The 27,106-nt window shown below is 39.4% G+C and overlaps 1 protein-coding gene across 4 annotated transcripts in view; it reads left to right on the top strand.

Annotated features, from left to right (window-relative positions):
* USH2A (usherin) overlaps positions 1 to 27,106 on the top strand; it is a 394,090-nt gene that overhangs the window by 340,331 nt on the left and 26,653 nt on the right. For all 4 annotated transcript variants that reach the window (XM_049833600.1, XM_049833601.1, XM_049833602.1 and 1 more), the window contains 2 exons: positions 23,505 to 23,732; positions 24,579 to 26,095. In XM_049833600.1, the coding sequence (XP_049689557.1) occupies positions 23,505 to 23,732; positions 24,579 to 26,095 (1,745 nt within the window). The remainder of the gene's footprint in view (positions 1 to 23,504; positions 23,733 to 24,578; positions 26,096 to 27,106) is intronic.

Genomic DNA, 27,106 nt, shown 5'->3' with positions numbered 1-27,106 from the left:
AGTTTTGTGTCTAGCTTCCTGGAAGCCTAAACGGATTAAGTTTGTAAAACATCTTTTTGCTGAAAAAGAAAACAGGTCCTGAGCTGAATGATAGTAATATATACTTTTAGCTTCGGAAATAGTTGCATTCGCATTGTGCAGTAGAGTTAGGTCTTAAAAAGTAGATTGGGATTTTGAAGTTATTGAACTTCAGCAGGATTTTGGTACTCAGCTCCCTTAACTTGTTTTTAAAAAAAATAATCACAATCGTAATTGTGATGGGACACCTAAGATTTCAAAGCCAGCGAAATGACAGGGCTTCTCCTAGTAGTCTGCTTCAGCAGCATGCAATGTGTTGCTGAGCATCGGAATTGACCTGGCTGGTCATGCATTGCAATGTCTTCTAAGCATGCCAACAACAACAGAACATGTCCAAGATGGTTGTATTGTGGGTAATAAAACCTACCAAAATGGCCTTTTAAATAATGTTGCCACAGTGTGTTTCTTTAACAGCATCAGTTAAAAGCCTTTTAAATTAACAAGCTATTATTTACTGAATTAGTATTTTCCTGGCTCCAAAATCCTTTATTTTCCCCAAACACTATCCTGAATCAAAATGACATTCTGGCAGCATATGTATAGCTGTTCTACTAGTGTTGCAGCAAAGCTGACTTGCATGTTTTTTCTACTGTCCTTTGTCGTGAACATTTATCAATTATTATTTTTGCTACCCTTTTCTATTTTTAAATATTATACCACCCTTTGGGGAGAATCTTTCTGCACAGCTCTTCCATCAGTTGCACTCACTTTAAGCTGTTGCAACCACAATAACTCAATAGAGTTGTTGCTGATTTATACCAAGGAGCTGAGATCTGAATCCTACCTCTTCTGAATATAGCAGAAGAGCTAAAGCTTTGAATCAAAGTTATTGACTAAAAGTGCACGGAGTCCTGTTATCAAAAATATCTTCAGGAGGTCAAGTCAATTATCCCAGCAGGCAAAAACCTGGACACCAACTTTCAAAGTTATAACCCCTTAAAAATAGAATTTTAGCATGAAATTGTTGATATACCCTTAACTGTAGCTTTGTGAATGAGACGCTTTAATTAAAATGTAATTTTGTTGAAGGAACTAGCATTCCAATGATTAAACTTCTGCCCCTTTAAAATATAGCTTTCAGGGGTACTAGGCTAAATCATTTAATCTCCTAAAGCATCTCTATTGGAGCTCCCTCGTGGGATACGCCATTAGTCATTCTCTCACACAAGCTTCCATGTTACAAGCAAGACTTAAAGTATTAAGCGAGCAATGAGTTTGGTCCTTTATTTAATCTGTTAGACTCCATTCTTATCCCATTAGATTATTCCAGAAAAAAAGCAGTGCTAGAATCACAGTAGCCGATCCCACCCTTGCACTTGTCGGTTCCTCCCTGGTTGCCTGCCACAGGACATAAAGCTTGACCAAAACCTAAAGTAGAAATACAATCCTTGTGACACTGCAGGATACAAATTAAGCTCTTGCTAATATCCCTGCAGACCTGTTCTAATTTGACAGCTCTGTTTCCATCCATTTCCAGAGCCAAATGGGAAGCATTTTGTGGGTTTTCAAACCATTTGACAGACATCCACTCTACCTTCCCAAAATGCAGCTATGCACTCCACAGTTAAGGTGCATTAATCTGTATTTGAATTAATGTGTCAGAGGTATGGCTGTCCGGTACCTTAAGGTTATTGCTGACCCCTTGAAATTTATGCTGCAAAAACTCAGTTCTGAGAGCAAAAGCTGCTGCCACTCAAACAAAAGGAGGATCTCCCTGCAGCGTTAGAAGTGAGTTAAGTACACGTGAGCCATTTTGATGCTTCGCAGTTAAAGAGCAGTGTCACCCATTTCCCTAGCTTGTTTGGCCAGGAGTGTAGTGACAGATGTTAGGTGACAGCAAGTTAAACTGACATTCTGGTTTATTTGCAGAGCAAAGTCAAGTCAAGAATGGTTACAGCAGTACAAGTGTCTACCACAACATCTTCCCAGTTCATTTTAACCCTCTAAAGCAAGAATGATATTTAGTGTCTTATTGACAGCATTAATATGAGACAGATGTGCTTATAGAGTAATGGCTTGACAGTAAGATCTCATTTAGAGAAATCTGCATAAAGTGACTAGATTGTCAAAGCAAGCTTCTCACTCTTGTGAATTTAGGGCTTAAGCTTGTGAACATAAGACCCAGAGCTGATTTTGTTATAGAGCCAGTACCTGCCAAATGACATCAAAGCATCACAGCTCTTTAACTGTTGTATTCCAAATGTTGCTATGAGGTAAAACTGGGGATACGTTTGGACTTCTTCTTGGTAGAAATTTTGTGGGTGTGTAATTCTGTTTCTCCCATGACAATTATATCAAGTGTTTGTTTACCATGAGCAGGAGAATTCAAAGCCAAGAAGATGAGTAAAAAATGTAAGATTATGTAGCTGTTAGAATGTGCTTGGAGAAGGAAAAGCATCCAGAGATGAAGGCTATAAAGAAAAAATCTGCCTGCTATGGGCAGTGACCCCCATTATTATTATCTAGAATCAAGGCTTCAGTGTGTCAAATCCACCTCAGCAGAGTATAACTAAAAGTACAATGTTTTTGTTACAGGATGCAAGAGATAGGTGTAAGCATTATAGGCCTTATTCCTAGGAAATCCTACACCTGTGCCTACCTAGAAGCACAGGTCTACTCACAATGTGTTTTGCAGTATGAGGCTCTCAGGCCAAATTTATTCTACAAGGCTTTTTTGGCATAGCTATGTCAGCTTGGGGTGTAAAAAATTAACACATCTCTTAGCTGATATCACTGCACCAGCAAAGCCTTTGGTTTTGATGCAGCTATGCTAACAGTTGAGAACACATGTTGGCTTACCTTACATTATTTGGGGACATGGTATATAACTACACTGGCCAAGCTCCTCTTGGCAGATGCTTCATCTGTGGTAGGGAAATCTGTAGACATATTGCAGAATAGCAATAATAATAGAGACTTAAGCAGGAGGATAAGACTTTGGTTTGCACGATTTATGTTGTTATAACCAGACAGTAATTTGTATGTCAAATATATAACTAGAGTAAAAATAATAAATAAAGTCTACTTGCTGAAAAAGTCCATATAAAATATATTATAACAGAAATAATTTTAAGTGGCCAGTACTGCCATATACACATGCCTCCTATGCAGGATTTAACAGGTATCTGGAATCTTGCATCCAGAGTTAGTTCCTTTCTATTCATCATATTCAGAAATACTTAATACATCCATGTGTGATCCTTCATTTCTGTTTCCTCATATAGACCAGTGAACATTTGACAGCATTGGAGATGAGATACCACGTAGTTAGTAACTTCCTCGTACATAACATTATTCAGTAATGCAGTATGCAGGACTGTACATTACAGCTTCCTTATAGAAGAAGGAATGAAGATCGTAGCCACAAGAATGAGAAAAAATAGGCTAAAGAGAGGGACCAGTGAAATTTTTTTATACATGCCTATTTCACATGCCTGGGAAATGGACTGCACCCTTAGAAAACAAGATGAGACTAAATGGAGGAATCCCTGCACATGCCATAAATTCAGAAGATGCGCTACTTAGCAAAGAATGAAAGCTGTAAATGGCAGCGGAGGGCAAAAGTTAATTAGGCTACTGTGCTGCTGTTAGTGAGTAGAAAGTAGCCACAACCAGAAACAAGATGGCTGCTCAGCAGTGCCCTAATACAGCCAAAAGATCATATCCTTAGCTCTGCAAGGGCTTATGGGTTAGGGGGAAATCATACACAGATGACTAATTTTTTTATGGTTCACAGCCGATCAAAGTGAAATTCAGCAGCTGTTCAGGACAAGTGACCACTCTAACGGCTGTAATATAACCTGCTAAATAGAGAGGGAATTGCATGAGAGCAAGAGGTTAGCTGTGATTATCGGCAGGTGAGTGCTTTATTGAAGTTGAAAGACCATTAACATTGATGGAGTAATTATTTCAACTTGAAAGTAATTACCTTGATGGGTGATAACTTCTCCAGTGTTCCCAGATTTGATTGGACCAAACAATTGTGAACTCTTGAAGCCTAGAAAAATATTACAACAATACTGCAATGCTTAAATTACTGAAACCACTGTTAGAGTATTTTAATTATGCCTAACAATGAAAAGATTTTAACTTACAACAACTGGTGACCTGTCATGTATAGAGACATTTGCTTTCTAATTCCAATGAAATGACCCACACCTACTATGTGTGTGCTGTATGTGATGGGTTTGCAAATGAATCATTTGATTTAAATGCAGTTTTTAAGATTCAAAGCCTCGTTAGCACACTTTCAGGAAGGGCTTGTACTGGAATTGCTGTAATTGTTTTATTTGCCAGGAAAGCCCAATAATATAAAATGCTTCCTGTGTTTTAATCTCTAGACCTGTTAAGCTTACACAGGATGAATACAGGACAAGTGCTCCTTCACACTGAAGGCTGCTAAAAAAAAAAGTGTATGAGGCAATCTGTGTCTCACAGATTCTGTTGTTTCCATGCTGCTGCAGAATATGCTGGATTTGGCACTACAGCTCTGTTTAAATAAGCATTTGGATTGGCACTACGATGCCCCTCCAGAAACTGATTAAGTGCTTCAGTAAGCCCCACCTATCAAGACAGACATGTAGAATTGCCTAATTAGAGCAGAAAGGATGAAATGGATTGTTGCACAACTTTGATGATTTTAAAGTACTGTGGTAATAGAACTGGATGAGAATGGTGAGAGAGAGAAAGAGAGAGGCTTCAGCTCTGCTACTTATACCATCCTTGCTGTAACCAAGGCCACTTCAGTGTCTCCTGAATGCTTTTGGCAGCCACAGAAACATAGCTTTAGACCCTGCTGGAACTCTGCCAAGAATGAAAGAATCCTTGCGAGGTAGGATGCGGGGTAGCAGAGAAAGGTTTATCTGGTGTCTGTGAGATCTTAATACGTTGTCAGGCAACTGGTGATTTGAATTAGTGAAGGTTACAGCAAAGGAGTTTATTTCATTACATTTTTTCTTGAATATTTTCTTCCTAATTCAGTGTGCAACATGAAGTTAACTTTGCCCTTCGATAAATTTTTGGACCAGCAGTAAAAACACTGATAGGGTTGTGTCTGACCATGCCTAATCACACACTCTAGATTGACTAGTCCAGAGTGCCTGGATCAATAGGTAATTTTTTCTACAAATAAATTAGTTACCTATTTGGAAATATCTCGTGTATTTTATCCTTGGGTTTCTCCTTGTGCAAGATCCAGTTTTCACCCATTCCATAGGTTTTTTTTTGATGAGTGAAACACATGTAGAATTAGGTCTTCTGAGGGATATTTACAATCTCTGACTTCAGGCATCTAACTTAGTTAGGAGCATGAATGTCCTCTATAGACCATGAAACCTACAGAACTTCTAAGGCATGGACATTTACTGTCCTTGGCCTGCAACTGTTCACAGGAGACTGCTTTCCTGTAGTGCATTTGTGTGCCACTGCTGGCATGTGTCAGTCAAAAGAAGGTGGTTGATTTTAAGCTGATTAATCAGCTGGTCTTTCCTAACCCACACAATGGGATTGTGCAGGTTGACAGATTTAGAGGATGATACCCTCTGACAGAAAGATGGTGGTGGGCAGCAGTCTCGAAGTGGTAATCTTTTCAGCTTGTGCACCTGCAGTCATAAGAGAATAGGTGACCACATGACAAAGCCTGAAGGAAGATGCCTAGCATGAGATTGTATAAATGCTCTGTATGCTGTTTCTCTATATATGTTTTTTATATGCTTTATATTTATGCTTTTGTCTATGATATTTTTCTGTAAATCTTGCATTTCAGTTGTAAGAGTAAGATTAAGCTAATCAGGCACTGTAGAAAAACACCCCTGACAGGATGTTTTCTAATTTGTAAAAACAAAATAAACAAAACAGAAACCCCCACAAACCTTCACCGTATTAAGTATAATTCAATAGGAAAATATAATATGAGGGACATTCTTCCCTTTGTGCCATGTTGTGTGCGACTGCAGTAAATCTGCTTTGAAAACGAGGTTTTGGTAAGCTACAGATGCTTTTTCATATATAAGTAGGAAATAAAAATGGAGAAGGAGGAGGTGGAAGTTTATTGGGTAATATGTACAGCTGTTTTTCAAATTAGATATCTGTTTAAAAATGCTTAATTGGATTTGACTAGATTTTAATTCACGTTTACCCAACATTCTTAAGTGGATGTATCAGGCAACTCCAAGACAACACTCTTTGTTGGTAAAGTCATAGGGCACCTTCCTAAAATCCCCAGGGTCATGCCCAACAGCTACAGATCCGGGAATTCTTCAGCTGAAAATTAGAAAGGCCACTCCCCACCCCCCATCCTATCCTTGTGCCCCACTCCCCTCCACAGATAAGGTCTTTTATTCAAATTGGCTGAGAGGTGTTTTGTCATATGCTTATATTTCAGAGGGAATTTTAACAAGCAATGGGTAATTTTAATAAACAGACAATCCTACCTCTTTTTAAAAAAAAGCAAGAGCAAGCCATATGACTCATGGGAATTGGTAATATAACATAAAGCATCGTACCGCTGGGGACTCCATTTGAATCTAATCCAGGTCTACAGTCACCAAAGTCATTCTCATCAAACAGCCGTGGGGTGTCCTACGCAAGATAAGTTTAGTATTCTCAGCTGACCTCCTGTCCTTTCTCTTTACTGCTCCCTTTTGAATCCATTCCCATCACTCAGCTTCACAGCCTCATTCAAGCTCATCTCCCCTATGCTTGTTGCAGTTTCCCATTTTCTGCCTGCCAAGTGACCTCCCTCTCTCTCTCCTCCTTTCAGACTTTACAAAAAGCACTGGAATGCATGTATAATCTTGCCACACTCTTTTTTTAGGGGGTGAGACCCTAATTCCTGCACAGTGCTAAAACATGAGTTTATTAACAGAAAGCTCTTTGGGAGTGGGAATGGGTGTCTCTCTGTTAATTTACAGCACTCTATAAATATTATTTTTGAGACTATAATAGCAATTATGGTGAATAGGGGCCAGATGGCCTGTGTATCTAGAAAGCAGAATGGCAGTGTATTTTTAATGGATTTAAATGTTACTTTTTGACAGGAAGCTAATATTACATTCTGTGTTATAGGTGCCTGTCAGGTGAGTATGGTTCTGAGTTTTGGCTTTTGTTAAAGTAATTACTAATGTCATGCCTGGATACTCTTGCCCACTAAAGCCTTGTTCTGTGGTGGGGTCTTTGTTGTTGCCTTTTTTTTTTTTTTTAAGGATGGTTATTGATCTCTTGCTGAGCTGAGATTTCAGTTTTATGCCAGATAGTTTGATTAATGGGTTGGTTTCTGTAAGTGGACTGAATGGGGATAGGAAGCACAAGCCGCTCATGCCGCCAACCCTAACTCCGTCAAGACGCATAGCTCATTATGAAACAGTTATCAAGTATACATGAAAAATTAATTGGGCTCAGTTTGATTCTGAAAAGGATCAGCTTTCTACTTGGCGGTCCCCCCAATCTTTCCAGATGTTGCACGCTAGCCCCTCGAGAAGCAGCGAAGGGAGATGTATTAATACATTGTATTGATTAGATCAAGACCCCTGACAGTTATTTGTAGAGATACCATCTGGCTGCTGTTCGAATTCCTTCACCAAAAACAGGACGTGACATGTTATTAATCTCAACTCTCTAAGTATAGACAGTTGCCTTTTCTGCTAAACCGCATTTTACCATTCCGTAGGAGACGGAGGCAGACCTGAAGGGTGCTGAAATTAAGGTTATTACACAAATTGAGCCATATGGTCCAAATATTTCAGCAAGAAAATTGCCAGGCAATAAAAATTGCTCCTGCCTTCCTAATGGTGTAAATTACAGTTTAACCATGGCTCTAATGATGTCCTTCTGCCGCGCTTAACTACTGTTACATGAAGGACATTGTTTTAAAAATATAAAAAACAAGTAAATGCCAGCAGCGTGTTTTACAATCTGTTAGTGTGTCATTAAGAACACTGTCAGAATTACATAAACATAATGGCAGGCAACCTAGCATACAAAAGAACGAGTATGGAAATAGAAAGTGTCTTGAAAACTCCTTTAGCTCTGTAATGTCAAGAGCCCTTTCCCTTCTGGAACTTTTCCAGTATGGGAAAACGTGGCTGCTTATTTATTCCAGTTCTCACACAGGCTCTGATGGAGATTTAAAAACAGAAAAAAAAAAAATACTGAATATTCTGATGCATTTTGAACAGGTGACGATGGAGGGGTATAAATTTACTACCACATTATACTGCAACTGTATATAAAGTTAACTGGGTATGAAAAAGGAATCCAAAATGTGACTCTTTTCAAACTGAAGCGTTGTTTTTATTCTTTTGGATCGTAATGGGACTTTCTGTTGTTTTTCAGACTGGAGAATTGCAGAGTATTAAAATGGTTTCAAACCTCAAAAGCTCTCTGAATTTTACTAAGAGAGTTAGCAATCCTAAAAATTTGTTTATTAAAGATAGCTGTAACTTATTTGTTATTAAAAACAAAACGAAAGTAGTTATCCAGTCAGCAGATTCATTACTGACTGATTGTGGTGATTCATCATACAATGTGGAAATTAAATTGTAAATAAATAAAGTTAGTAATTAGCCAATGAGATTTCATTTCAAAAACACTCATCCAACTATTCAGTTTGTAAAGAAAAAACTCTGAGATGGCCTTACAAAATGGAAAAATCACGTAAGTTTATAATAAATGCCATTTTGGAATATTGAGTTTGACCACTTCTACTTTAAACCATGTGCAGATTTTAATAGTTCATATATGCCAGACCTTTTGGTAAAATAACCTAGCACAACCATGTTACCAGCTTGGGATCTGGCTGACTGGGTGCACATCAGTGGTTCAGGGGAGGTGCACTTGGAGGGGTCTGTACCGTTTTGTAGAGGTGGCTGCTGGGAACCAAGGGGTCCTGCGCCCCACTGCTGCCACCCCTCCCTTGGACCCTGTCTTTCTGGGTCAGCTGAGCAGGTGGAGCTGCTGCTGCTGCGTCCCCTGCCTGTGCACCTTTGAAGACAGAAACTTCCACACCCTTGCAAGGGCACCCGGTTCTTGCTGGAGCTTCATGCTGGTTGAAATGAGCTTTGACAATGTTGAAAACACAACTGAGCGATGTCAAACAGACGAATGGATGAAGGGAGATTGCGAGTTAGATGACTGGGTTGGCTTTTGGTGAATGAGCTGGCAGGCAGCTCTTGCATTTGTCTTCAAACCTAGCAGAGTTTCTGAATCATGTGAAGATCTCATTTGTGTGTGGAACAGGGAAAAGATGACAGGGGACTTCTTTTACTCTTGACAAATTTAAATTGACCCCAAACCAGACAGCTAATCAGATTCAATGAAGTTCAAAACAGTCTTTATGTCTGTCCTTCCTGCTTCTCAGTACCAATATGAACACAAATGAAAGCACCAAAACAAAAGTCATTCATGGTTGGTTGGTTTCCAAAGAAACCAAAGGCAGAAAGTAGTAGACTTTTGTGAGGATGGTAGTCTGAAAACTTCCTATGTACAATGTGTGGGGTTAGTTTACATACATGTAATCTGTATTAGGAGGAAACAAAGTCCAATTTTTTAGTTTATTCCATCACAAACTGTAAGGATTTCCCTCAGCATCTTGAACTTTTTATGTGATCAAAATTACAGAAATGCATGCCAAATGGGATCTGGAACATCTAAGTATATTTTACTCTAGTCAAATGCACCTGTAATGGATGGATCTTATTGCTTAACTGTAAAAACAGTATTGTAGTTTTAAGCCTGTTTCTTTAGCATTCATCAAATACACTCTCTTCAGTCTTTAAAGGAAGAGAGAGATTGGTACAGATATCCCTCTACCAGCATCTGATGGGCTGGAAGACTAGGAAAGGATATGCTCATTGAACTGCTTTATGAGTGCCAAGAAAAACTATGAGCATGGAGAGAAGGTTTTTAGCCATGAAGTGGAGATCTTGCTGGAAGAATCTCTGCCAAAGTCGCTACCAGAGTCAGAGAATTTTTTCTCACCTTCCTGCCAAAGTTGCTACCGGATTCAGAGAAATTCTTTTCACCATAGCAGCAGGTGCTAGCTATATTGCAGCCTTTAGGGCATCAAACATCATCTGTTATACCTCTGGCAACTGCAGGCTGCTTTACTCCCTCCATCAAGACTGTGGAAACTTGTTTCTCCCTCCCTTCCTTTCCTTTCTCAGCCCTTCCTTTCTAAGACCACCATTTACAGACTATAATGAGTGATACAGGGAGTAGGAATTAATTCCCATCCTGAGGATCTAGTAGAAAATAACTTCTGTCTTTTTCAGATTTTTGTTAGGAACTTCTTTCTATTTCCAGATATTCTGCAGTCCTTACAACAGGCAGGACTCTGCTTCAGTCAGGTAATATCCTTTAAAGGTCTTGTATTACTGGGGGCTGTGTAGTTAGGCAGGCAAAGCCTTGGAAGACAAACAAACACTTACATGTCCACTTAAGGCAACTTATGACTGGTGCAAGAGCAGCAGCTCGACCTTTCAGCACAGTAGCCTCCCCTAAGCAATTTGGCTTTGCAGCTGTAGGATGTCTTTTCTTAAACTAATCCATGGCTGCTCCACCTTCTTTCTTTATGTAGCACATATGTCTTCTAAACACTTCTGTACCCACACTACCCTAACAGAGACAATGTTACTGCTGGGGTATGGTCCATCTGAATGAGACCCCTGAAGTGTCTGTTTCATGTGTGCCAAAAAGGACTCCCAGGAGTCATATATTCACAACAGGAAGATGAACAGAGGTCCCAGTATCTATTTAACCTACTGGAGCATATCACAAATCATTACTCATTTTGCTTCTGAATTTTGCTCCAACTATTTTTCCAAGTCCGATTCCTGCAGGTTTGAATGCACCAATTCTTTTTTCCCATCCAGAGCAGAGTTCCTAGCCTGAGCCAAATCCTCCACGCGGTGTAGATATGCTACTCTAGTGGCTGCAAGAAAGGTACCAAGTTTACAATTGTCCCACAAAATCGGAATTGCAAATGCAGATTTAATATAGCAAGACAGTGAGGGAAGTGGACTCCTTGCAGTGATAAATTTTCTGTATTTTTGCTATAAAGAAAACTTTACTCTGCACAAACAAAAGGAATGAAACTTTGCAGAGCTCCTGCGTTTCAACAGCCTTTAAAAAAGAATTAATGAGAAGTCTAGAACGCATCTTTTCCCAGATGAAGTGAAGTATTATTCTTGTCATTATGGTATCATAAAATTATTTTATATTGTTTTCTCTTCAGGGGTTCAAGACAGATGATAATTTAGATTTTTCTTTAATGCTACTCTATGCTAGGAATGCTAGACCTGTGATGTACCAATAGATCATGAGATTTATGCTATAGTTGTAGCTTAAGACAGTGACATGTTTAAGTGCTGTGCTTAATGTTACTGGAAAGTCTTGGCCTAAAAAGACTGAATAGAGACCCTGAGAGCAAATGAGAAGAAAAACATCACCTTTTCCACCAGGTAACACAATAGTTTGTGCTCTAGTTGCTTTGATGTCAAATACAGTGCCCCCTTTGAGGACAAATATTGCTGAGAACATGTGAATTTTAAAATAGGACATTTCTGAGACAAAAATTTGCAACAGCTCTTTAGCATACTGGATTTTTCATCTTTCTGGTCCTGCATAGAAGCATTACAACACTTACCATTACAAGGGTTTGTTAACAAAGCAATTTAATTTGGTTTGAGGGTGTCAATGGAAATTTTAAAACACTCTGCCTTGAGTAGCATCATCTTGGACTGAAGATCCAAGCCAACATGTTGACTTATGCATGGAAATTAGGAGTCAGGGATGTTTGCTTCAATATTATGGATTAACTAAACCCAAACCATTCTGGCTGAATACCATCTACATACACCATTTAGTTTTGTTCCTCTACTTATGAAGATCCTGATCCAGGATCCTTGAAGAGTCAAAAGGAAACTTCTGTTGATTTTGAAGTGTTTTGAAACGACTGCAGTTTAACTTCTGAAGCTATCAATAGTTTTCTGTTTCACCTTAAGAAAAAAGAAAGAGTTCACCTCTATGGTCTGTTGCCATGTGCTGATTGAAAATGTTGTCACTGGCTTCTTGGCTCTTTGAGTCTTGAGTGAATTTAAGCAAAAGTCACAGCTCTGAATTCTAAAAAACTTACTTTAGATGGCCAGTGTAGGCTAGTCTGTCTAATCTGTCTTGAGAGAGAGTGAGGCTTTTCTGACAGGCTATTCAAAACAGAAGTTAAGCATAAACATCTTACTTTCCCATTGGAGGAACCTCCTTTCCTCTGAAGAGAGTATAGAGAGCAACCAAGGACACTAGCTACACAAGTTTTGTGTCAGAATGTAGGAGCTCTTTTTCCCATAGTGGCCATCTTCATCTTTGAGCACTTGAATACATTTATAAGTCTGGCCCAAAAAGACTAAATGGTAGTAATGTCTTTTTGGATTGCTCATTTATAACATGCATACATGCAGCTAATCAATAGATGAGACAGTGAAACTAGTGGATTTACAAGTTAATATGCTGAAGTCAATAATGTGCTGTAAAGACATTTTCAATTCTGAAATCAGCACAATTTGTTTTGTACTAAGCTTAACTACATACTTGTTGACTTAGTGATCTATTTTAATTCCCCAAGTAAGTTAAATATCCAAGGAAAATACAGAATCTGAACTAAACTTGCAATGCTTCAGTTTTCAAGTAATATTTCAGAATTTACATCTTTCATCTCTTTCCTAACTACTGCAAGTCACAGGCAGCTCAGACTCTCTTCACTGTTGGCAGGAGCTTTGCACCGAGAAGCCCAAGCCACACTAGAAAGAACTAATGAATGTGTAACCACATGAATAGACATGATTAAAGATTCTGTTTTATTTATGCATTAACGTTTAAAAGCGAAGCTAGCCAGCTGCTTTTCCTGTTCACAGTGCAGCAGATTTAGCTGTCTACTTTTCTGTGTATGTATATGAGTTTAGTGTTGGTCTGACAGCATAGAAAATGGGAATGGGCAGTCTGCAGACACAGCTTCATATGCTGTGTCAAGGTGAGTTTCTTCCCAATGGTGTGCCTTAAGAGGCTTAAGCTGAAAGGAATTGTAGCCGTATGATCCTAGGAAGATCTGGAAGTTCATCCATCCACTGGGTTCACTTGGTTTCAAGCCATTAAACCTGCAAGCAGCTTCTCTTCCAGTTACTCCACCAAACTCTATAACCGCTCTTTCTTCTTGTCTTCTTTTCAACCCTTTGCTTGGTGTGGAGTTGATTCTGAGCCTTCATATGGCAAGACATAGCTGCTAAGGGACACAATGATATCTAACTTAATCTTTCTTGAACTTCATGATTTTCATCAACAGTGCCGTCCATAGCAGCTGCAGTGGGTAAACAAGATTTTTGTTCCTCTTACCATCGTGTGACACAGAGGCTTTTCAGGCTACTTGAGGTTTTTCACTAGCTTATATGAGCAGTAACAGCAGGGATCTCCTTTAGCAACCCCCTGCTCCTAACCTGGGGGAACATCCCGCAAGTTCTGGAAGGAAGGTGTCAGATCTCTGCTGAACCGCTCAGTATTTTGATGGAAAGCTGTGCTTTGCTGAGGAATATGTCCCCAAAGCATTATGTCTAATCAATATCCCCTGCTAATATTCAGATGGTAGGCTGAACTTTCCGCCAGCTACAGAAGAGAGAGAGGGCATCCCTACCTGCATAAGCAGTGTGCTTCTGGCCTTCTGCTAAGAGTGACTGCTCTGTACAAAAAGGTGCAGAGCGAATCTTTTTCCTGGCATGGATTGGCATAATTGGACTGCGCCTTTCCCAAACTGCTACCTGCACACTTCCTTTTACTTTCAGCCTGTCTCTATTTAGCGAGCAGGCATTTTCATGTAGGAAGTGTAAAGCATTAAGGGAAGGAATGAAAAACCTGGTGAAGGAAGGCCTTTCAAAAGGTAGGGGCTTGTATACGTTTTGGCCCATCATTTTTTAAAATACCCACTTTGTTTTGAAGGTGACATTTTAAGTTCAACCATATGTTAAGACTAAACTCTGGCCTTTATAATGTAGCTCCAAGTAAATTGTTTATGCTTACCTTTTAATATCTCTCAGAAGTGATTACATATATAGCAGGCAAAGTTTGAATGAAAAACTAGGACTGTTCAGTACAGGGCAGACTAAAAAAGAATAAAACAGTAGGAAGTAAAAACCTTTTAGTCTCCTTTAAAAAGTTGCTTTTATTTTCCATTGTGTTGGCAGAAAGCAGGGATTTAAAGCTGTGAATTGCCTTGAGGCCGTGTTATCTTCCTCTACTTAGCAGCAGTTAGAACTGCTCTTTTTTGCATGTTGGGTGAGAGAGACAAGGACTCAGAACGATAGAGAAAAGGGAATAAAGTAAGCTTGCATTTAACAATAATATGACACATCTATCGTACCTGTGTAAAATGGGATCTAAAACAATAATGATAGCTTCTTGAAGCTGCATACAGTAACACAGGGGGATATCCTGAGACTTAATTAATTAATGTTTGTAACACGATGTGAGAACCTATGACGAAAAGTCATATATAACTGCAAAGTCTTAATTTTATGGAGCACAACTGACATTCAGTGGCATTTTCAAGGAAACTGATGTGGGAGTTCACCTGCAATCTATGTTAAGATTCAGATTGTCCTTGTATAAGTCCCCTTAAAGATTTTCTTCCAACTTTTTTTTCTCTTTACATTTCTTTTGCTCCATTATGGCTGTTGAGCTATGCAAAGGCAGAAATTGAAAATAATTGCATTTATAGGGGAAAACCAAGGGGTTTCCCCTCTCTGTTTTCCATTCACCAAAACCACAGCCAAACTGTCTTTTTCAAATTTTACAGAAAATAGAAGCCTTCGGATACCGTGCCCAGGTCATTTTGAGATCAGATGGGAGAAGTTTTAGGGTGTTCAGAGCCACTTTTCTTCACAATATCATATACGACATCGTTTGAAAGGAGATGAAGAAGGTGGCTTATGGCACAGATATATGTAATCACAAATGTCATAGAGGAGCAATGTGAATGCTTGAAAAACAAAACTTCAAATGAAACCAAAAGCCAAAACATTTGATAATGACAAGGGCATGTTCTTTCTACACCAAAATAAAACTGATTGCCACAAGATACCTTGAGTTGAGAAGTTCAGGTACCTAAATTATCCATTTTTATGGATTACAAAAACATCCATGGTTTTATTATGTTGGTTTAAAATTACAAAAGCCCTTCTGCAAAACACCTGCTACTCTGGGCATTACCAGAAAAAAAAAAAAAAAAAAAAAAAAAGATTCGAGATTAAGACAACACTGACTGCACCAATGTGGCAGTCCAGATTTTGTTTGTTCTGACAAAAGCATCTAACTTCATTCTGGCCAACAGCCAATATATCAAATGGAAAATACGGTTTATGGCATTAAGAAAAATATAACATTAACCCCCTAATGCTCCATATTAAGGGATGTACCCCCTACCATTTGCAGGTTTGAGCCCTTAGGCTCTAGCTGCTGTTTTACAGCAGCAGTGGGTTTTCTTTCTTTTGCCATGCCTACAAAAACCATAGAACAAATCCATGAGAGGAACACCACTCCTAAATATTAACAAATAGTGGATGGAAAGTTGCTGCAGGAGTACTATGTGTGGTACTTATTTTAAACATATTCCTGAGTTCAGCTGTATGAGTGCACTAGTTGTAATGTAGAGATATATACACCAGCCAGTTTGCATACTTGCCTTTCCTAGCTTTTACCTTCCCTGAAGACATGTTTCCATCCCAGATTATAAAGCTCCATCTCAAGGATCATTCATTCGCATTCCCCTTGTGACCAAGGCAGACTCAACAAACTGGAAGTTCTGCAATGCCTTGATGAGTTTATGCAGATTCCAGATTACACAATGTGTGAATTTGGAACATCACAAAAAACTCCCAGCTCAATCCTATAGGGTTTGACATTGCTTTAATATGATGCTGGATTTCATATACCATGAAGTCTTTGCTGATATATCTTTTCTATCCTCTCTCACTCCCATCAGCCCCTCCACAAAGCATGCCTCACTCAGCTAAGGACCAGGACATAAAATACATGTACATTTTACTGAGGGTGACACATAATTATTTTTCCATGGGGTTTAAGTATTTTATCTCTTGCTTTATTGTATCTCAAAGAAATAGTATTAAAATTTTTGCTTCAGATTCTGCCTGTCTTATTTTTAAGAGATATTTAGTCTAATTCTTCATATCCAGAATGATTACTGAAAGCAAAAAGTATCATTCAGGTTAAATAAAGATGTCAGATTTGAACTGACCAAAACCAAAGTTTGGGGAAAACAGTCCATCATGTATCTAATTTATAAAAAAAGCTTCTCCTTTCCTTCTCCATCACTTTCTCAGAATGAGGAATAATAAACATGGTTTAAAATGGAAAAATGGGGGCAGGGGGAGGAAGGTGCAAAACTATGGTTTATTATACAGTAGGTCTTGTGAGTGTTGTTGGAGATAAAATATTAATGTTAGGAAAACATGTTGACATCGTCCTCTAGATGGTGTCTATAGTGGAATGTCGTGTCATTGATATTTTGGTTTATGTGATGTATTTAGTCATGCAGAAAAATCTCTTTTTGGATTTCAATATTTCTTAGCACAAATTAGACAAATACAGATGCAAATACGTTTTTGAGAAGGTGGCAGTCAGTGATGTTTGATGAATTTTAAATAAATAATTATGAAAGAAAAGAAAAGAGAAGAAAAGAGGAGAGGAGAGGACAGCTTACTGAAATAGCATGGAGAAGGCTACTGAAGCGTTGACTTTGTCCAAAGAGGGGTTTTTTTAAGGTTTTACCAGGAAAAGTGCAACATTGTTGGTGGTTTAAAAGTGTACTGCTACACGAAGGCCAATACAGTGACTGAATGCAGCTGCTAAATGTGCTTGATTTCATTTTAATGTGCAATGCATTCAAGTCAAAGCTGAGGATTCAGATGCCTGGTGAGACTGCAGCAGGTCCCAAGGTGTGCCAGGAAAGAAAACTGTCTACTGTGAAAATAGGCACCAACTCCACTAGACAGATTCAGCTACACGCAATTCACAGTTCCTTACGTGCTCTGCCAGAAAGGAGGAAAATGAATTGCAATGTGATATTTCTGTATCAGGTATTAATTGTTGTTATTTGCAGAACATTTTAAACTTAGATTACTGCTGTTTCTAAAGGTTTCTCCCCGGTATAGTCCACAAGCCTATGTAGGACTATTCTTATAAGAAATGATTCAGTTATGTGCTGAGTGAAACAGCGTCTGCTAATTAGGTTTTTTTATTTTAAAAAAAGCTGCTAGCGTGGTACTGTTAGGAAAGGTCGGGAGCATGGAGTCACAGATGATAGACAACTAGTGTTCTCTGATGCTGATAGCAAAACTACCATTTGTTTTAAAAATAAATTACAAAAACATTCTTAAAGTTAAAAAAAAAAAGAAAAAGCATTAAGTTTGCCAGGAATCTCAAGGAAAGACTAGTTTATGAATGATCATGTAATCAAAGCTTATGTTTTAATAAAGAAGCCATTTTATGTGCCTTACATTGTAACTTGAACCTATTCTAAAATATTTTTAAAATAAATTTTCATAAGTTTATTTATAAAAAAAGCGAGCTCAAATATAATGAATTCCTCAATGTCACTTCCTAGCCACCGTGGAAGAAAAGACTGCATCAATCCATATCAGGGCTGGGAAAGGAAGAGTGCCTTTTCATCAAAATGAAAGACAATTTGGAAGAATATTCCCTGGGCAAAAATGTTTCAAAATTATTTTAGTTTTAATAAGGAAATGTCTGGGGTTTTACAAACTTAAAACTTTTATTTAAATGTTTATTTCGTTTTCTTTCATAGTAATTGTTTTTTCATATACCATAAAAATTATCACCAATGTGGTACATGTTACTGCTATTGAATGCCTGTTGGGTAATATCAAATAATATAATGATGATTAAAAATGAAAAATACGTGTTGAAAGGCAATCTTAAAATTCTGAAATGAATTGCAAAGTTCTTAAAATATAAAATTTTAGGAGTGAAATTTACCAAAAAAAAAATCATGAAAGAATCTTAAAATTTTTTTAAAACAAATTGGGAGGAAAATAGTGCAACATCCATTTCTGGTAAAAATGGAAATTCTGGTCACCTCTAGGCAAGATAATTTCTGGTAAAAATGAATAACACTTTGGCTTCTGTTTGCCTAACCTTTGAGATTTTTCAGTACTACCATGGGAATTTATATTCCAGTCCACACTGCTACAGGAAGGGACTCATAGATTACTTGTGTATCTGTAAGTTATATCCTTGTGAATTTGAGCATAAGGCTTTAGGAAAAGAGTAGATTTTTTAAATTAAAAAGGTACAGTTGTGCATGATATAAGCCTGAGAAGGAAGGCAACCCAAAGGACAAGTTAGGGATTGCATATGAATATGAACCCAGTGCAATTTTTAGAGTGAAGGCATGGGCTAAGAAGTAGGCTGGGAAATAAGAGTGAACATCCAAGTCAAGGTGGAAGCGGTCCCGGTGCTTTGCAGAAAACAGCAGAGAATCTGGATTAGATGGGGAACTGGATAAGAGGATGATGACAAAGGTGAGGATAAACTGAGTATCTCTAGTAAAACCCTAAGCATTCCCTGTCACTTCCGTCACTTGTGGAGGAATCTGTTTGACTTCCTTGATGGAGAATTTGAAAATTGGCTTTGGAGGATGGTCAGATTAACATCCTGACTGCCAGGAGACCATAGCTTTCTCCTCCCTTGTCTAGGGAGAGTTCAGCATCTCTGCCTTTGTAGGCAAGGGATTGTCATACTGAATTACCTTCCCATCATTTATGTCTGCAGGTTACAAAAGAACAGGTTTGGGTCCCTGTACCACTGCTACCATTACCAGTGGGGTAGTGTCTGATGGCACTGGGTTTAGTTAGAGACTCACAGAAAGAATGGGCTAGCTTTTTAATCAGTATCAAAGATACCTGCCAAATAGGGATTACTGTACAAAGATAAGATAGGGAGAGAGAAGAAACAAGAGCCTAACCTTAATGTGGCTGGTGATGACTTGGTGAGTTTTGATGATTACCCCTGAAGAAGGGACACATACTCAAGCTGCCTGTTGGGCAGCTCTTCAGACGTTCCCACGTCTTCTGATGTCTCTATCTGTCATGTTTTGAACTCATGCCCTGAGACCCGGGCAACTGGGTAAGCTGGCCTGCCTTGAAAAGAGAGGAAAAGCCCAGAGTGACACCACTGGAAAGTGCTGCTTCATCAGATCGATAGGCTCAAAGATGACTAGGTTGTGTAGTTGTATGCAGTTTAAACATTTGTGCAGGGAGTCCACCCGCGCAGAGTATTATTGACAGCTACAGATCAATGCTAATTTTTGATCATTTTCAACCTACAAAGACCTCTTGACCCTGTTGCCACCTTAGGGGCACTTCAAGTAGTCAAAAGCAATCACAGTAGGCAGTGTAAAATCATCAGACCCTTGAAGGCTGCGCAGCCTTGCCCGTGCCCGGGAGGAGCACCGAGAGGTAGCAAGAAGGCAGGCACCTTGCATTATGGATGCCGCTGCCTTTGAACGGCATGAAAGACTATGCTAATTTGTTTCCAGACTTTAAGTGACTTCTGTGCTCATGAATTAAAAAATAAACAAACAAAAAAGGCAATCTGAAGCAAATCTTGTCGGATACATTATTCATGATTCATGTTCTCTCGTTTTATGTTTTGAAAAATGTGTTAAAACAAGGTTTTATTTTAAATAACTTTTATCCTAATTTACAGTTAGAAGAGTGGAATTAGCCAAGGAGTGTATTTATTTGTTGCTGTTAACAGCTTGTGCTGCCACTGCCAGCGCGTGAAGCATTTTACACAGCAAAGCCAAAGGTACCATCCTGCCTGGAGCAGCAGTGGTGCTGCCAGCACTGCGCAAAGGAAGGGGACGGGGCTGCCAAAAGCAAGGGCCGTGTCAAAGGCTGGGCTCTGGGCTGCAGCGCGGGGATGGGATCATGGTGGCTCATCACAGCTTGCCTCAGGTGTCTGTTTCTGTAGTGTTTACATTGAAAGGACGGGCCTTATAGGAGGAATGCGAGAGTGCACACACTTAAATGTTTGCTGGATTATTCTTAATTTAATGACTGAATGAGTGAGAATGCTTCGCAGTAGGAGACAGAGAAAAGAGGGCATGGGCTTGTAGTCCATTGGATTTCATGGTCAGTCAGTCTACGAACATCTTAATGTTCGCATTAAAATTTTATTTTGTTGGTTTTCTTTTAATGGTGAATGAAATCTGGACTGTTAGCAGTGTGTAAACATGGGATATATGAGCTCATGGCTTTGCAGACAAAGACTGGAAGAATATTCCAGGCAATGATTTCGATCCTGCACCTGTTTAATGCTGCGTCGTTGTCCGCTGAAGCCAAAGGTTACAGTGCTATCCTTTGCAAGGTGTATTTTGCTATTTATATTTGACCATTCCAGCAGGACAGTATTTCTCGGATGAAAATGTCATGGGAGGACATAAAGTAATTCTTAAAATGAATCACCGAGACTGCCATCCATCCTCTTTTCAGCATCAGCCTTTGAGCTGAGCAAATTCACAAATGGCAATGGCAGCAGTGCAGGGGGAGAAAATGTGGCTCTGTATTCTGGGAGTACGTCCCCTGAGCTTACTTCAAACCAAACAAAACAAAAATACATGTAAACCGTTTGCTCTTCAAGAAGTATCTGTAGGAGCCAGGGATAAAAGTCATCCCTGGAAGGAATGGTTTAGCAGTCTCCAGAGAACATGATGAACTGCAGGCAAGGAAATCCCTCCATCCTTGTTTCATTTCAAAGTGTGGTGAGGATTGTAAATAATTAAATCTTGGGGTTTAGTGGGAAAATGGTAGAGGGTGATGAAAAATATGCCGGTTTTCTGTTGAAAAAAAGAAATCAAGTGTTTTGTAGCATTGCTGTCACAGAAGCCCACTCTGATAATGCAGCTGATTAGAAAGCAGAGCCATTGCTTTTTGTATGATGTTTGTAATAATGTGTTTGTACCTTCGGAGAGCCTCTGTGTAGCAGTTCAGGGGCAGTAATTTAATGTTGTGTGCTCCTTTCTTCCCATCCCCGAACCATGGAATGTAAATTTTAGGCTTTTAAAAGTTCTGTTTTGAAAACCTAATAGATAACTGTCCTCATAAAAACTATTAATAAAGACTACATCCAATTGTAAAGCTAATTTTAATCACGTTTTGTGCCAACGCAATTTCTGATGCCAGATTTCTATGCTAAGCATGAACTTCAATTTGAGCTCTGTTCTTTAACCTGCAGTTCATAATTTTGCATTCGGCTGTATAGGTTTTTTGGCTATGGCAGTTTGAACGCTTCCACTTTCAAGGATCTAAGCCATAAATGTTTATTAAAAGAATCTATAATGAAATCAGTTTTGTTATTTTTTTAATGGCTGCCTTGAGTATGTTGGATGACTGAACGCACGTTGTTAATCATTAAGTACTCATGTTACAAAAAGTGTTTGATAGTATTGCCATCTAGGGGCTGAACTAAATTCTCCATACTGAAATAAACTGTAATTGAACAGGTGCTGCAATTGACAATATACATATGTTTTTGCTTTATAGCCCACATGCTTTCCATGTTTCTTATGACAAAAGATATCTCTAAATGTCCCACAGCAGCCAGAGCTTTTTTATATATAATCTGTTCGAGGTGATTGCTATTTGCATTTGAGCTTATGCTTTTTTGGCAGTGATGACTGGGAATTCCTAACAAAGAATTATACTTTTTTGCATTATTAATCTTGCTAGTGTTTGCCCTGTTTAACAGAAAAAGGAATCATTTATCAGAAAAGTATGTTTATAATCTGTACTTGTGGCATCTTCAGATTTAATATTCATAATGGTCATTCAAATGCTGTGCTATATTTATCTAAAAGACTAACTCATTGTTGTGAGGAAATAACTATTTAAATATTTATAATCTAACTTTTAATATTTAAAAAAAGAAATTAATATTTCTTTAAAATTTGTTTCTGAGTCTGATAGCTTAACAAATGTTTAAATATTAAACAATTGGAAGTGTTAGCATTTAACAACTTAATATGACTTACTGAAACAGGGAAATTGACTTCAGCTGTTTCTGCCACGGGAAGGAAACTGAATTCCTGCAGTCTTCTTGAGATGTATACAATCAATGCAAAAGCACAACTAAAAATGAGATTAAATATATTGCTGATCAGCTGAATTCCTTTCTTCCTCGCTCCTCTGATGAGACCAATCTGAGCAGTCTCCTACTGAAGCGCGTTACTCCTGTTCTTTGTTAGCCACTGTATCTTTTGTGGCTGTTCAAAACAATACTACGGCTGTATCGCCTTCCAGCCTCGATCTGAATTTGTGCTGAGGCTTGCTTTGCCTCCTGTCCAAGCCGTTTCGGGTCCGTGCCAGATGCTGTTTGGGGTAAGCTGGATAAAGCCATGAGCAGCGATGCCGCTGGCCCCTTCTGGCCACGGCTGATGTCCCTCGGTCTGCATCCACTGGCGTGCCCCTGCGCTGGGCTGTGGTCTGGCGTGGTGGCAGGTCAGCCCCGGCCCTTCCAGCCCTGGCAGAGCCCAGTGGGATTCACAAACAGCCGTGCTCCTGCTAGCCTCTCTCCACCGGCGCGAGGCGAGGGTCTGGCGCCCGGGAGGGTCTTAGCCCGCTTGCCTGTGGCCCCATCAGCAGTAGGGCTGCTTCCTCCAACCTGGAGAACCAGGGAGGGTTCTTGTAAGGCAACGGGTTGCCCCACAACCGCCTTACTTTGTGGATTTATCTCAAGCGACATCTTGACAAAGCAGGAACATAGACACCACTTTATTCCCTCCCTCCCCCTCTCTCTCTTCCCCTCCACCCCTTTGCTTTTAAGGGCTTTATTTTCAGGAAGGAAATGAAACTGTTCTCTTGGAAACACTGTTTTCTATCCAGATTACAAAGCTCTAAGTAGCTAGAACAGGCCAGCATGCCTATCAAACATCGCGTCTACACACAAGATGTGTAAGGATTCTGTAGTGGCAGGCATCACTCATATACCGCAGGTTTTAACATGTGCTTGAATCCTTCAGAGTACCAGGCACTCTCATCCTCGCTGAGCAAAGCTCAGACACGTGCTGAATGAGCTCTAAGTTGTTTGCTAGCTGAGATTTGGACTGTGCAGGACTCCCCAGGAGTCGGCTCCAAAGGCTCTACCATAATGATAGATATTTTTTAAAAGCCTAAGAGTTTCTTTTTGAGGTTCAGCTATGGAAACCCACTAAAAAATCCTGGTAACCAGATGGGGTATCTGCAAAGCGATCAGAAGAGACACAGAGCTGAGCCCTCATTTTCCAAGTGACATAAACCATAGATACTGATTACTTTTTTAACTAACTAACTCAAACATCTGTATTCTTCCTTCAGGGAACACAGCATCAGGCTCATTTATTTGGATTGAAACCTTTCACAACATATCATATTCATGTCATAGCTGTAAACAATGCCGGGCAGGTTTCAAGCCCCTGGACATCTGTGCGCACGTTGGAAGCTTCACCCAGTGGCCTGAGCAACTTCACTGTGGAAAAGAAAGAAAATGGCAGGGCTCTGCTGCTAAAATGGTCAGAGCCCTCCCAACCCAATGGCATGATTAAGGTAATCTTCATCTTGACACTTCACTTGATCAAAAAAGAGAAGGGAAATGTTTCATATCTAATTAAAATATTTTTACTGAAAAGGACTCGATCAAATGCATTATACTTTAAAATAAGACAGAAGTCCTATGTAAGCACAAGGCACTCTGTGAGCACTCTTGCTTGTGGTTATATTAAAATTAGTATTAACATTCCTGTGTTACCCCATGACTGTAAATGTTCATCTACAGTGAACCAAATTGTTCATTTAATGTATAGAAGGCTACGCATGAAAGCTCATAATGTTACTTGGCGTACATTAGACATTGCCAAAATGCGTTTCTATAAAACCTGGGTTTGACAGAATGTTGTTCTGACATTTGGGACTTCTTTTAGCTCAGTAATTTCAACTGACTGTAAACCTTTAACTGCAAGGTTTGCAACTGGAGGGGTTTATTTGGAGTTTTTTCTTAAGTGATTTTCTCTAGAGTTAGCCTGCAACAAACTTTGTGCTAGCCCGTGGAGCCCTGCAATGAAACTTGATAACAAACAAATATAATGAAAACTATCACTAAGTGATTTATTACTGCATCCAAAAAAAAAAAAAAAAAAAAAAAAAATCACCATGAAAATTGGATCAAAACATTCCTCTTCTATCAACGGTCCATTTGTGTGTTGATTGTTACTAGTAAGGAAGTTTCTGAATCATTGGTTAATAGTCCTTACCCTGTTGCAAAGATTAAGGTATCTCATCTACTGGTTATTGACAAAAATTGTTGTTTTATATATTTTTTTTCTTTTATCTTGGCTTCCGTCCTTTGTTCCCTCCCTGCTTTTTTTTTTTGCTTTTTTTTTCTTTATTCACCAGACCTACAATATTTTCAGCGATGACAACCTGGAGTACAGTGGTTTATCTCGCCAGTTCCTCTTCAGGCGCCTTGAGCCGTACACTTTCTATACCCTTGTACTGGAGGCTTGCAATGCGGCAGGCTGCACTCGCTCTCCACCCCAGCCAGTCCAAACAGATGAAGCACCCCCAGTGTCTCAGATGGCACCTGTAATCCAGGCAGTGAATGCTACCAATGTTGAACTAAGCTGGTTGCAGCCAATTAATCCAAATGGAAAAATAATTCGCTATGAAGTTATTCACAGATGCACAAAAGAAAATGCTGCGGGGTACAGAGCAACAACAGAAGATGAGAAAATTGTTTTCACAGAATATAACACTGAAAGTAATACATTCATATATAATGATAAAGGTTTACAGCCATGGACAAGGTATGAATATAAAATACGCACCTGGAATGGAGCAGGCTACATTGACAGCTCCTGGACAGTGGCAAAGACTAGTCAAACTGCCCCAAAAGGTCTCGCTGTCCCCCGGTTATCTTTGGTATCAGTTAACCCCCGTAAAGTGCTCATCTCATGGGCCTCCCCAGCACAGCCCAATGGTGTTCTTCAGTCATACAGGCTGCTAAAGAATGATGTTCTCTATCCTTTCAGCTTCGACGCTGCTACTTTCAACTACACGGATGAAGACTTACTGCCCTATTCAATGTACAGTTATGCGATAGTTGCTTGTACAATGGGAGGCTGCTCTACCAGTGAACCAGCTACAATACGGACTCTGGAAGCAGCTCCTGCCTTAGTGGACCCACCATCTCTGCAGGCTGTCAGTGCCACTCAGATTAATGCATCTTGGGCACCTCCCCAAATACAAAATGGAGATATCACCAAGTACATATTGAAATTAAACAATGAAGAGTATTATCCTGGCAAAAGTTTGCAAATGTTAGTTTCTAATCTACAGCCTTACACGCAGTATGATTTTGCATTGGTTGCCTGTACTGCGGGGGGCTGCACATCTAGCATATCACAGTCAGTGATGACCATGGAGGCTCCACCATTAAATATGGAGGCTCCCAGGCTGCTCGTCATGGGCTCGGAGTCAATTGAAATCACATGGAAACTTCCAGCTAATCCCAATGGTAAAATCACAAGCTACGAGCTAAGAAGGGATGGTGTACTTGTTTACTCGGGTCTGGAAACTCGGTATCTTGATTTCACCCTAATGCCAGGCATGGAGTACAGCTACACTGTCACCGCAAATAACAGTCTAGGGAGTGTGACCAGCCCATCAGCTCAAATAAAAACCAACCCTTCTGCTCCATCTGGGATGTTGCCTCCGAGGTTGCAGGCATGGTCCTCAAAGGAGATTTTGGTGGCCTGGGATCCTCCTATCAAAGTAAATGGTGACATTAGAAATTACACAATCTCAATCCACAAGCCTGCTGAAACAGGAAAGAAAACTTTTGACTTTGATGCATCTCATGTTTCCTTTCTGAGACGGTCATACATAGTGGCAGAGCTACACCCCTACAGTAGGTAAGTCTGGAAGACCTAATTTCTTGAATAAATGCTGCAAGGTGGTTCAGTGGGCTGGCAGAGAGCTCGACCATCTTGTTTAAACAGATAGTCAGACCCATGGGGTTTTGTTTCCTAAAAAGCACATGATAAAAGCAGGATTATTTTTTTTTATTTATACTAACACCAGCTATTTATCATCTTGATGAAAAGCATAGGGTTCACTTGGGTTGTAATTAATACAAGGCGTAATGAAGCACTCTGCTATGGACTCCAAAACCTGCAGTCTTGTACTTGTGTATCTTTTGCAAGATGTCTGTATCCAAGAATAAATAGGGCTTTAGTTGACAAAGTTTGGGATGGGGAGACCAAAGACCTGTTAGCTAGCCCGTTCACAGGGTAGCTGACCTAAGATTAATGGAATCACACCAGAAACATGCTCGCACCCTTCAGTTGAAAACAAGTGCCTTGTGTTTAAGTGAAAGCAAAAACTTAAGAGAGGGTACCAGACTCCGCCACAGAAGGTGCACGCTTGATAAGGAAGTAATATCTTCCCCACTAATTCTTGCTTATTTACCTGACCTTTCCATATATATTTGTGTAGGCATAATTTGTGTGTGTTACATGGTTGATAATTCTGTCTACTATTTACATATAACTAATCTAAATCCAAAGAGAAAAGACTAAGGGAGTAAAGCTCTGTAGCTCTCAAATGATACCCAAATCGTCTCCTACAATGAATCATCATTTTGATTCATATCATCAAAATCAAAATGATTTTGATCACTTGACTCCTGCAGATGTTAACTCTGCTCTGGAAAAACAAAAACAAAAACAAAAACAAAACCACACAAAACCAAATGAAAACCCAGAACACAGCATTCTTCCTTTTTGCTACACAAGGCACAGCATGTGTAAAAAACCAAATCGTTTTCTTATTAAAAATGCTAAAGACCAAGAGAAATTAAGAAAACCCCCAGATTTCATGCACAGTCTATAGTTGTATTTGCAGTGTTTTAATCACTTCATTCC

The sequence above is a fragment of the Accipiter gentilis genome, chromosome 30 (assembly GCF_929443795.1).
Source record: "Accipiter gentilis chromosome 30, bAccGen1.1, whole genome shotgun sequence".
In the NCBI taxonomy this organism is placed as follows: Eukaryota; Metazoa; Chordata; class Aves; order Accipitriformes; family Accipitridae; genus Astur; species Astur gentilis.
Note: the sequence above shows the minus strand (reverse complement) of the source record. Positions and strands in the feature narration are given on the sequence as shown.